Here is a 12,469-nt window from a genome sequence, read left to right as displayed (position 1 = left end):
TGATGTATGGTGCATAAATCTTTTTATATACTTTTGGTTGAACCAACCCTTTTATTATGTAATGTCTGCTTTGTCTGTTCTACCAGATTTTCATATAAAGTCTATTTTATCTGATACTAGAATAGCCACATCTAATCTCTTTTGGTTACCATTGGCATGGAACATCTTTTTCCCTTCTTTCACTTTTAGCCTATGTGTGCTCTTAAATGTAAAGTGAATCTCTTATAAACAGTATATAGTTGGATTTATTTATTTATTTATTTATTTATTTATTTATTTATTTATGGCTTCCCAATGCAGGGCTTGAACACACAACCCTGAGATCAAGACTTGAGCTGAGATCAACAGTCAGACAGATGCTCAACTCAGTCGAGTGACTTTAGCCACCCAGTTATGTCCCCTTTTAAAATCTATTTTAGCCAATCTATATCTTTTTGTTGGGGAGTTTAATCCATTTACATTTAAAGATTTACTAATGGGGAAGGATTTACTGTAGATATTTTGTTAATTGTTTCCTGTATGTCTTGTACCCTTCTTACTCTTTCTTTCCTCTCTTACTGCCTTCTTTTGTTTTTTACTGATATTTTTGTAGTGACATGTTTTGACTCCTTTCTCATGTTGCTTTGTCTATATCTATAGGTATTTTCTTTGTGGTTACCATTGCAAAACCCTAAAGTTATAACAGTCCATTTTAAGCTGATAACAACTCAATTTCAGTTGCACACAAAATATTTTAAATTCAAGTTAGTTAACTAATCATAATAGTCTAGTATTAGCTTCAGGAGTAAAATTTAATTATTCATCACTTATATATAACACCCACTGCTCATTCCAACAAGTGCCCTCCTAAATGCCCACAACCCATTTAGTCCATCCTCCCACCCACTTCCCCTTAGCACACTCAGTTTGTGCTCTATAGTTAAGAGTCGCTTATGGTTTGCCTCCCTCTATATTTTTATCTTATTTTCCCCTCCCTTCCCCTATGTTTCTCTGCTTTGTTTCTTAAATCCCACATATAAGTGAAACTATATTATACTTATCTTTCTCTTACTTATTTCACTTAGCATAAAACCCTCTAGTTCCACCATGTCATTACAAATGGCAAGATATTCTTTTTGATGGCTGGGTAATATTCTAATATATATCAATCACATCTTCTATATCCATTTATCAGTCAGTGGACATTTGGGCTCTTTCCATAATTTGGCTATTATTGATAATGTTGCTATAAACATTGGGGGTACATGTGCCCCTTTGGATAAGCATTTTTAATCCTTTGGATAAATACCTAGTAATGCAACTGCTAGGTCATGGGGTAGTTCTAACTTTTTGAGGAAACTCTTAACTTTTCCAGAATGGCTGTAACAGTTTGGATTCCCACCAACAGTGCGAACTGTCTCGGCATTCTTGCCAACATGTTGTTTCCTGAGTTAGTTTTAGCCATTCTGACTGGTGTGAGGTGGTATCTCATTGTGGTTTTGATTTGTATTTCCTTGATGATGAATGATGTTGAGCATTTTTTAATTTGTCTGTTGGTCGTTTGTATGTCTTCTTTGGAGAAATGTCTGTTTATGTCTTCTGCCCATTTCTTAAGGATAATTTGTTTTTTAAGTGTTGATTCTCATGAGTTCTTTATAGATGCTGGATACTAGTCCTTTATCCGATATGTCATTTACAAATATCTTCTCCCATTCTATTGGTTGCTTTTAGTTTTGTTAATTGTTTCCTTTGTGTTGCAGAAGCTTTTTATCTTAATAAGGTCCCAATAGCTCATTTTTGCCTTTGTTTTCCTTGCCTCCAGAGACGTGTCTAGAAAGAAGTTGCTAAAAAAAAAAAAAAAAAAAAAAAGAAAGAAGTTGCTGCAGCTGAGGACAAAGAGGTTGCTGCCTGTTTTCTCCTTTAAGATTTTGATGGTTTCCTGTCTCACATTTAGTTCCTTCATCCATTTAAAATTTTTCTGTATGGTGTAAGAAAGTGGTCCAGTTTCATTCTTCTGCATGTCACTGTCCAGTCTTCCCAACACCATTTGTTGAAGATACTGTCTTTGTGGGTTTTTTTTTTAGCTATCTCAAATTCTCTAAGCAGCTTGCCTTTCTTCTTCTCAGGAGATCACAATCTTATTCCCCCAGCGTCTTCTTGTGGAACTGCAAAATGTCTGTAGCTGAACCACTTCAATGGTCTCTGTCACTTCTAAACAGTTCTGCTGTTCCTACTAGTGTTCTGAATGAGAAGACACAGAATCCATCCCCTCAGGCATCCCTCAGACAATCCAGATTGTTCGACGCATGGTCTGTTCTATTTTCATTCTGAGGGTGGAGCAGATATGGGAAATTTCCTCCTAATGGTGCCACTACACCAGGTTGGGGGTGGTGTACAAGTGTACAAAACTCTGCAAAAGTTCCCATAACTTTCATTGAAATCCTTTCCTGGTTTTCCATTGGCCTGGTTGCTGCTGCTTCTTAGTTGGTTTCTAGCATTCTTACAAAGGCATTCAAACAATCCACAGATTGTTGTTATTTGGTTGTCTCCATTGGAGAGGGTTTGGAGACTTCGTAGTCTGTCATTTTACTGCTGTCACTACCCTAAATGATTTAAAAAAATTTTTCTCACCAGTATCTGAGAGTAGATGCATGGAACTTCTCACACTGTCATACCATCCACATAGGACTATTCCTGTTTTAAACACCAAAGTTTGTGACAAAGTTTGTTACATCAACCATAGCAAATATACTTAGCTCAATATTTTAAAACTATATGTATATATGCCTTTTATTTATTATGTAGAAATGGTGTAAATCTAATACATTTCTGACTCTTTGGCTTTTAACAGGGAGATTGAACTCATTCACAATATTTTTCCTCGAAATCATCTTCATGCATATCCACACCTCCAATTCTAACTATAGTCTTCCTATTAGGAAGAAGACAAAGCCATAAACCCCAGGATTATGGGAGTAAGAGATTTGAGTTCTGGTATCCATTGTCTGCATAATTTTAGGCAAGCCCAATCTCTGGATCTGAACTTTCTCCTATGTTACATGAAGGATTGGACCTTGAGATGGACGTAATGTTGTTTTTAGTCTATTGAACATCTATTTCATTGGGTTGATGGATTCCCTACCTAGCTCCTCCTGTCCCTTGTAATAAAGAGTAAATGAAAGGCATAGGAAAGGAAATTTCAAATGATTCCCTGGGATTCTAAGATGAGGTAATGGATATTAACATTTTCTATACTTAATCTCTTCCATTATATGAAAAAGATCTATGTGCAGCAAGATAGACAAAGCCAGGCAGAGATGAATAAAGATGAGAGAATTCCAAAGAATAAGAGTCTCAGTGGCACTGAGCCCTTAGTCCTAAAGCTCTGCATTGGATGCTTTGAGAAACCTAGAATCCTTCTCAGCTACAGGATCACATTAAACTAATATTTTGGGTTCTTATCCCTTGTAAAGAAAGGTTCTTCACTAATACATAGAGCATTCTGGAGAGAGCCCAGACCCTTTACCTCTTCTATTATCTGTATCTCTGAATCGCCTTGAGTCTCAGTTTCCTCATTCATACAAGGACAATCATTCTTATACTCAAGTTGCTATGCAGGTAAATATAATAATATGGGAAAAGTAGATGCTTAGTACACAGTAGATGCCCAACAAATAGTAGTATTGTAGTATCACCAATTTAATCATTTTTCAAGATGGATATTGCTCAGAGTTCAGAGATTATAACAAAATAGACAAAATAAAAAAGTAAGGCTTTTGGAACAGAAAAAAAAATGATTTGAAATTGTACGTCAGTGCTCTGTGGATGTGGGAACTTTATCACCTGGCATCCCTTAGGACAGTGCTGACTTTAAGCAAACTGGCTTAACAAGGAGATGTTTTCTCTCCCATTACTGAAGGTCCAGAAGTGGGGTTGGAACCAGGAACAATATTGCCGTGCAATGTTGTCAACCCACATTCTTTACATCTTTGCACTTCACTAGAGTAGATTTTTCCTCAACTTGGTTCCCCTCATGGTCATAAGATGGCTCTCTGGATCACCTGGGGCAAAATGATTGCTTGTTCCTAGCCAACAGGAGAGAGAATTGCATTAGTTTCCCGGATTTCTCAGCAAGTCTGTCCTTTTCATTATGGACACAAATTGGCTTAAGCCAGTCTCATATTTGAGCTAATCACTAGTAAGGAGTCATGAAATTATCTTAGTTTAGTCTAGCTGTTAGGAGAATATTGGGACATCAACCAAAATATCCCTCATTACTCAAATGACCTTTCTGAGTCTGTTTCTCCTCATGTTAAACACTTAACTCACAGGTTGCTGAGAGAATGACATATCATATGTTTAATGCACCTACAATAATATTTAGCATTATCTAGTAATTCAATAAATGAAGGATTGGTTAACTGAGATGATAGCTCATGATAGGAGGTGGAGGAGACAAACTCAACTAGTCACAAACACCTCAGTGCCCGGACCTGACTGGAACTCTCTGTCAGGTTTCCCCTCTTTGAACTTCACGCAGTAGTAAGTGCCGGCATCGGCAAGAGAGATATCACTGATGCGGATGGAAAAGTCTGTGTTGCCAGCTTTGGTGATGTGTCCAATTTCTTTTACTCTGGGAAAGAGACCTTCTTTGAAATTGTAGATTAATTCCCGGCTTGGCCCAGATCCCTTGAACCATAAGACAGGTCCTTTTGGGAATGAATCTGGTACACTGCAACTCAAGGTGACTGTCTCTCCAATTGATACAGTCTGTGTCATCTCAGATTGTTGCACCTGGAATATCTCATGTGTGGTTCCTGCAAAGAAATACAAAATCATTTCCCATTTCCCATCCTTTGACCCAGGCAGGACTGAAGAACTTGGATCTAGATCATGGGTGGACTTCATTTAATGACATGTGTGAGCACACACACACTGAATTTAGAGAGGCCTCTGCAGGTGGTGGAAGCTCCTGACCTGACTGAGGGGAGTCAGTACAGTGGATCAGATGTATTTCTTCCCCGGGTCCATGTCTCAGCTCTGAACCAAGGAAAGAAGAGGACAGGGAAGGAGAGGGCTGGGATTATGAATTCATGGAGAGAGACACTAGTCTCTCCCCTATCTAAATGCCCCAAATCACACAGTGCACTTGGGGATGGGTCCAAGTGCCCTCTGCCAACCTCAGATTGACATTCATCTCTTTTCTGAAGGGTGAGCAGCCACTGAACTTGTGGAGATATTAATTCTGAGAGGTGTGGAGAAAGGGTAAGTCATGAGACAGCAAGCCTAAAGAATCGGGAGCCATTTAGGACTACTAAGTTCATGCAGGCAGAGTATGTTTCCTCTGCTTATCTGTCAAGAGGGAAGAGACAGTTTCCTCTTCTCCACACAAAAAAAAGAGTAGAACCTCAAGGGACCTTGTCAATTTTGGAGGGCCCACAACTGACCCCCAACATTTGCTACCACCAGCATCACTCCCCCATATTAGTCAGGTCCTGGTAATCTCTCTCCTTTCAGGTTGGCAAACTGTCAAAACCACAGATGGGCTAAGGTGTGGGTTGGAGCAACAAGGGAACTCTGGGAGAGAATGGCAGGTAAGCTGCCTACACTCTCATTTCTCAGCTTGAGGGAAATATGTAAATTTCCCATGGCCATTGGGTGGCATGGAATGTGGCTGGGCTTGAAGAGAACATTACTGGTTTTCCCAGAAGAACCGATGGACACATGATCTCACTGTATTTGATGAAATGAATTCAGAGAGTGGCAAGAACCAGGAAGCACTGGTTGTCCTCAGAAAAGAGGAGGAGAGCAGAGCTGGGGGTAGACAAGGGCAGACCAGGGAAAGATCAAGTGCCAGAAGAGTGACTCAACCCCTCCAGGACAGCTTTTCCAAAGAAGATCTGGGGGTGAGTGATATCCGAGACCCCTCTTTCTGGTCTTCTGGCTCCCCAGAAACCATAATAGGAGACCACACCCACTCACTGGCTTCCTGTGTGGGGAACGGGGTCCCTGCCTGCATTGTGGTGGCCCTCAGGGACCTGCCACCAGGGCCCATTACATTCCAGTTGGAAATGGGTGAGTGGAATGGTGCAGGCTGGTAGAGGTTCTGCTAGCCTGTGGATCCCTTTGTTTTGGCTCAGGAGGTATTATCAAGCTTAGGGGAGTACATGTTAAGATTTTGTCCTAAATCTGTGAGATAAGATGTGGCTACAAGGGTTAGTGAATGAAAATTGGGTCTCAGAGCATAGGTTAGAAGAGACTCAATGGATAACTTCATGCCAGGATTGTCCCCCAGACCTTAGAAAAACCAGTCAGCCATCTAGGTCTCACTTTTCTCACTTTTTGAATCATCAAGTGCATACCTGTAGTTGCATTTTGTCTATTTGGTGTCTTTTTATGTGAGGGTTCCCCTTGCCATATGTCACTGGTTTGGTGGAGTTGTCTGTCAGGGAAAGGCATGGCCTGTCAACATGGCTTGATTCAATATCAGGCACAGGATTGAAGAATGGTTAATCAGTAGGGCCGTCTGCAGAATCTTAACTTAAAGGTGGTTTGTGATTGAAAGGGAACAGAATCTAGTGTGTATGATGATTTATACATGTTTCAGATTTTAAAAAATTTATTTTTATAAACCAAAGGGATGGAGTTTGTCAGACTATACTCACCATTCACAGACACATAGGTGCCTGAACCTGATACATACGACATGTCAGGATGGCCTATTGTTAGCTTCACACAGTAATAGGTGCCCACATCTTTGGGTGACACATTACTGATGCGGATGGAATAGTCTGTTTGGTTGAACTCTGTGTCTTCTACTTGGGTTACTCGGGGAAATTGGCTTCCATTGAAATTGTAGATTAATCGTCGTTCTTGCCCATTCTCCCTGAACCACAAGACAGGCCCTGCTGGGGAGCGAGCAGACACGTTGCAGCCCAGTGTTAAGATCTCTCCAGCTCTGACTGAAATTGAACTCTCAGGCTGGGTCACCTGGAACTCTTGATCTGAAGTTCCTGGAAAGAAATTTTGCATCATTTCCCATGTTATTTGTCTTGGCCCAAGATGTTCTGAGGTTCTGGTTCTACATCAACATACATACTCTTTTAGCAACATGTACTCTTGCCAAAATATGAAAATTACAAACTGGGTTGCCATATGGGATGAGAGGAAGGCGACCAACGTACAGAAAGGGGAAAGGTACCTTTCTTCTGCATCACAATAGGAGAATGGCCTGGAGCATAGTAGGTGCTAGACAAACAAGGGAACGTGCTGAATAACAAATTATCACAAACTTAGTTTAAGGAAACACATATTATTTCATAGTTCCTGTGGACCAGGAGTTCAGGCACAGTTTAGCCTAGCTGTCATGCACAGAGGGAAGGAAGATGATGTGAAGATGCAGGAAGAAGGCCATTTAGAATCTGAAGATTGTGGTCTGAGGCTACCAGAAGCTAGGAGAGAGGCCTGGAACAGATTCCCCCTCACAGTTTATAGCAGCTTTAGTTATGATTGCCAAATATGAAAGCAACCAAGATGACCTTCAGTAGGTGAATGGATAAAGAAATTGTGATACATGCAGACTGTGGAATATTATCCAGTGCTAAAGGAAATGAGCTCTCAAGGCCTGCAAAGGTATGAAAGAACTTAAATGCTTATTATTAATCAAAAGGAAAAGCCTGCATACTGCATGATGCTAACTATATGACATTCTGGAAAACGCAAAACTATGGGATGGTAAATATATAAGTGATTGCCAGGGGTTAGGGTGGAAACAGAGGACTTTAGAATGCAGAGGACTTTTAGGGCAGCGAAACTACTCTGTATAATTCTATAAAGGTGGATATCACTATACCTTTGTCCAAACCCATAGACTATACAAAACCAAGAGTGAACCATAATGTGAACTGTGGACTTTGGATGTTAATGACATATCAGTGTAGGTTAATCATTTGTAATAAATATACCACTGGTGGAGGATATTGATAATGGCAGCAGCTGTGATGTGTGGAGGTGGGGAGTCCTATGGGAAATCTCTGCACCTTCTGCTCAATTCTGGAGTGAACCTAAAACTGCTTTATTTATTTATTTATTTTTTTTTTTTTTAATTTTTTTATTTTTTATTTATGATAGTCACACAGAGAGAGAGAGAGAGGCAGAGACACAGGCAGAGAGAGAAGCAGGCTCCATGCACTGGGAGCCTGACGTGGGATTCGATCCTAGGTCTCCAGGATCGCGCCCTGGGCCCAAGGCAGGCGCCAAACCGCTGCGCCACCCAGGGATCCCTAAAACTGCTTTAAAAAATATGAAGTCAATATATAAAAGTCATATCATGACCGTATCAAAGGTCAACTAGATTTTCTTCTATGATATCTTGTAAGCGTTTTATAGTTCTGTGTTTTATATGTGAGTTATTTTTATGAAGGCTGTTAGGTCTGTGTCTAGAATCAATTTTTCTTTTTGCACATAGATTTCCAGACGTCCAATTGCTCCAGCAACATTTGTTGAAAAGACTATATTTGCTCCATTCCTAATGATCAGTTGGCCGTATTTATGTTGGTCTATTTCTGGACTATTCTGTTGCATTGATCTGTCTCTTCTCACACCAATGCCACTGTTTTGATTACTGTGCCTTTCTAGTAAGTCTTGTAGTCAAATGTTGTGAGTTCTCTGACTTTGTTCTTCTCCAACATTGAGTTGGCTATTCTGGATCTTTAACTTCTCCATATAAACTTTAGATTCAGTTAATCAATATTCACCGAATAATTTGCTCATATTGATTGGATTGTATTTAATCCTTAGATCAAGTTGGGAAGAATGGATATCCTGAAAATATTGAGTCTTCCCATCCATGATGTGGGATGTATCTCTATTCAGTTCTTTTTTGATTGCTTCAATCAGTTTCCTAGCTTTCTTTATATAGATCTTTTACACATAATATGAGATTTATACCTATTTCTCTTTTTTGGGGGGTGATGATGTAAATTGTCACGTGTGTTTTTGGTATATAGAAACACTATTGATTTTTGTGTGTTGATCTTGTATCCTTGCTGAATGTGCTTATTAACCCTAAGAAGGCTTGTTTTTTTTGTTTTTTGTTTTTTTTGTTTGTTTGTTTTTTTTTTTTTTTGTAGATTCTTTGGGATTTTCTATGTAGACAATCATGTCATCTGCAAATAAGGAAGTTTTATTTCTCCTTTTCAGTTTCCTTTCCTTTCCTTTCCTTTCCTTTCCTTTCCTTTCCTTTCCCCTTCTGTCCCTTCCCCTCCATTCCTTTCTTCCTGTCCCTCTTTCCTACAAGTTCCAGAACAGTGTTGAATAAAAGTTTAGAGTAGGGGCATCCTGCCTCAGTCCTTATCTTACAAAAAAATTCAGTCTTTCACCATTAAGTATAATGATAGCTGTAGGAATTTTTGTAGATGTTCTTCATGAAATTGAGGAAGTTCTCCCCTATTTCTAGTTTGCTAAGAGTTTGTATTGTGAATGGGTGTTAGATTTGCCAAATGCTTTTTTTCTGCATCAACTGATATGATCATGCCATTTTTCTTCTTTAACTTGTTGATGTGATGGGTTACAGTAATTAATTTTCAAATATTAAAACAGCTTTGCATGCCTGGGATAAATCCTTCTTCGTCATGGTATATAACTTTATACATTGTGAAATTTCACTTGCCAACCTTTTGTTGAGGATTCTTGCATTTAGATTCATGAGGGATATTGGTCTGTAGTTCTTTTTTATGTACAGTCTATCTGGTTTTGCTATCAAAATAATAATGGCCTCATAAAATAAGTAGGGAAGTGTTTCCTCCTCTTCTATTTTCTGGAAGAGATTTATGAACTTGGTATTAATTCCCATTTAAATATTTGCTAATATTTTACAGTGGGCCTGGGTGTTTCATATATTTTACTCTTTCCTAAAACACCCAAGGTTTCTTCTTCCTTTCTTAGATCAGATAAGAGCCTTGGCTTTCTCTTTCATCTGATTTGAACCCCTCCTCTTTCATCTACTCTGGCAATTGGAACTCAAAGCCTCTGCTAAGATGGACCAATAGCCTTGGGGAAGAAATTCCACATGTTTGTTCAGCTTTTTCAGCAAGCAGGGTTTCAGCAAGCCTGCAGGGTTCAGCTTCCATCACTGACCCAGAGAGACCTCTAGTGACCACTTCCCACCAATATTCCATGAGCACACAAACTTTTGCAAATTTTTAATAGTGACTATCTTAGGGTGGAAACATTGTGGATTCTTTTCATGCTTCATAATTTCATGTTCTCCAACATGTTTTTCTTTGTAGAGAACTGCACCTGTGTGGTGGTAATACATTTGAAAGATAGGTTCTTTGTTTCTAGGGGTTAGGAGATGAGAGCTCTAATGTGTGCTGTGCTCAACCCTTTGACCATTAGGGGTGTCCATTCCCAAACAAAAGGGTCTGGAACAGACTTGGCCATTGGGAAATTTTGTGAGCTGGGAGCCATTCCAATCTAGTTCTATAAATTCTGGCTGTGATAGAGAACCTCCCCCCTCCCCAGGAAATTCTAGGGAAACAGATGAGGAGAAAAAGTAAACAAGTATACGGGTCTCCACCACACATATCTGAGACACAACTCACCTGTGAATCTCAGCAGCAGAGTCAGCAGCAGGGATGGCAGAAGTGGGCAGGTTTGGGAGGCAAGTACAGGCATTGTGGTGGCCCCTGGATCCTTCTCTGTCTGAGTGTTGTTCTAGCGGGTCCCAGGACTCTGTGCTCTGAGGAGAGAAGACACTCCCTGCCTCCATGAGGTCAGAGGAAGGGGATTGTGATGAGAAGAAAGACCGCAGGACTTATCACTTTTTCTTTGAGATTATCAAATGGACAGAGAAGGTGATCACAAGCTACTGATAAGTAGCTGCTAGAAATGATTGGTTTTCTATAGTTGAGGGCATGACACTTATAGGCTTGTGCTCTTTCCTGAGCCTCCTCTCATCTGAGGTCTCTTCACCCTGCATCTCTGCCAATTTAGAGGCCCAGAGATATGGTGTGGGAAAGAGATTGGAGCTTAGGAGATGGTGATGATTTGTGTCTTAGAGGATAGAAGGGGCTACAGGGAAGGTGGGGCTGGGGGACTACTTTGCAGGATGGAAAGCAATGCACCTAGAAATACATTTGAAAGGTGAAGGCTGCCTCTGCTGTCTATGCTGAGTTTGGGGCTAGCTCAGGAGGAAGGAAGTGGAGGGACATAAGAAATGCTCTTGGAAAGAGAGAGAAACCAGAATTTCGGCTTCTTTTTTTCTCACCTCTGCAAAAGACTCTACCCAAGCACAAAGGTTGTGGTGAGACTCTCAGTCCACACTCAGCTGGTGACCCTCTGATGTCCACAAGTCTACTGTCAGGCACTGACTCTAGGGTGATTTTCCTGTTGCTTCCTTGTGATCCCTGCCTCCTCTCAGAGATCAATAGGATGTTAAGGCCAGGAGAGGTGTTACAACAAGAGGAGAGTCCACAGTAAGTGCAAACTGCCTGTAGGAGATGACAAGACTCCTCTCCTCTTGTGATGTCACCATCTTATCACATTGTTCTGGAATGATGAATTCCATGCTGGAAGGCCATCCATGGCCCTTGCTGAGGGCTGGACAGGATCTTTCCTCCAGGTTCCAGCATCCTACCCTTCTACCTCCAGCAGACCTCATACCTTCCATTGGATCCAATACTCTACAGAGCCTGGGATTTTAGTGCCCTGATCAAGAGCACTGGCTTTGCAACCAGATGCAAGTTAGGTTCCAATCCTGAGTCTACTTCTTCATGGCTGACCTATATATCCTTTGTCCTTGAAATTTTCATTTGTATAGCTCAAATATTCAAAACTCGGACATTCTCTTCTCCCCTTATACTCTGTTCAGTGTGTGGCACATCCTCTACCCACTTGGTCAAACTGAGAAGGGGCCCATGTTCTACACCCTCACTTGTCAAATCATGTCTGCTCTGTACCAGACCCTGTTCATTTTACCTCCTAAATACTTCTTGAGTCTATGTCTCTATGTTCATTGTCATCTCCTGCTAGAATGATAACTAATACTTCTTAATAGGCTATCCTCAAATCTTTTGCCTGCTGTAGATCTACCTTCTACTTCATCCAGAGTGGTCTTTTACAACACAGATCTGAGTGCATTCCTTTTTTTTTTTTTGTATAAAGAATTCTGTGGATTCTCATTGCTCCTTATATTAAGACTGTTTGCTGTATGATGATATATGGTGTATGACATATAGTATGTGATTTATTGTATATGGTATGTGGTATATGGTATATGATAGTGTAAACAATTCATCCTTCCATGACTGGCTTGGCCCCCACAGACAAAGGGATCCCAATCTTTTCTGGTACCCACCACAGCTTCTCTTCCACATCAGGTTCCCTGGGAAATAGGGGCTGAGATAAATATTAACAAGCAGGTTATTTTTAAGGAATACTTCAGGATCCAATGGTAGAGGGGAGCAGAATTGTTTAGAAGAAGTTGAGT

General features: G+C 40.4%; 1 protein-coding gene across 4 annotated transcripts; it reads right to left on the bottom strand.

The window, feature by feature from the left end:
* Nucleotides 1–3,657: 3,657 nt before the first annotated feature.
* Nucleotides 3,658–11,504, bottom strand: LOC609513 (signal-regulatory protein delta-like). 4 transcript variants are annotated; one of them, XM_038571822.1, is made up of 5 exons: nucleotides 11,249–11,504; nucleotides 10,584–10,744; nucleotides 6,645–6,992; nucleotides 4,446–4,796; nucleotides 3,658–4,064 (listed from the first exon to the last, which is right to left on the bottom strand). In XM_038571822.1, the coding sequence occupies exons 2-5, from the start codon at nucleotides 10,654–10,656 to the stop codon at nucleotides 3,979–3,981; spliced, it is 858 nt and encodes a 285-aa protein (XP_038427750.1). In that variant the 5' UTR covers nucleotides 10,657–10,744; nucleotides 11,249–11,504; the 3' UTR covers nucleotides 3,658–3,978. The 4 variants fall into 4 exon arrangements, with proteins under 4 accessions (XP_038427750.1, XP_038427754.1, XP_038427752.1 ...); XM_038571826.1 differs by having other exon boundaries at nucleotides 4,459–4,796; XM_038571824.1 differs by having other exon boundaries at nucleotides 4,473–4,796.
* Between the last annotated feature and the right edge of the window lie 965 nt (nucleotides 11,505–12,469).

This window comes from Canis lupus, chromosome 24 (assembly GCF_011100685.1).
Source record: "Canis lupus familiaris isolate Mischka breed German Shepherd chromosome 24, alternate assembly UU_Cfam_GSD_1.0, whole genome shotgun sequence".
NCBI lineage: Eukaryota > Metazoa > Chordata > Mammalia > Carnivora > Canidae > Canis > Canis lupus.
Note: the sequence above shows the minus strand (reverse complement) of the source record. Positions and strands in the feature narration are given on the sequence as shown.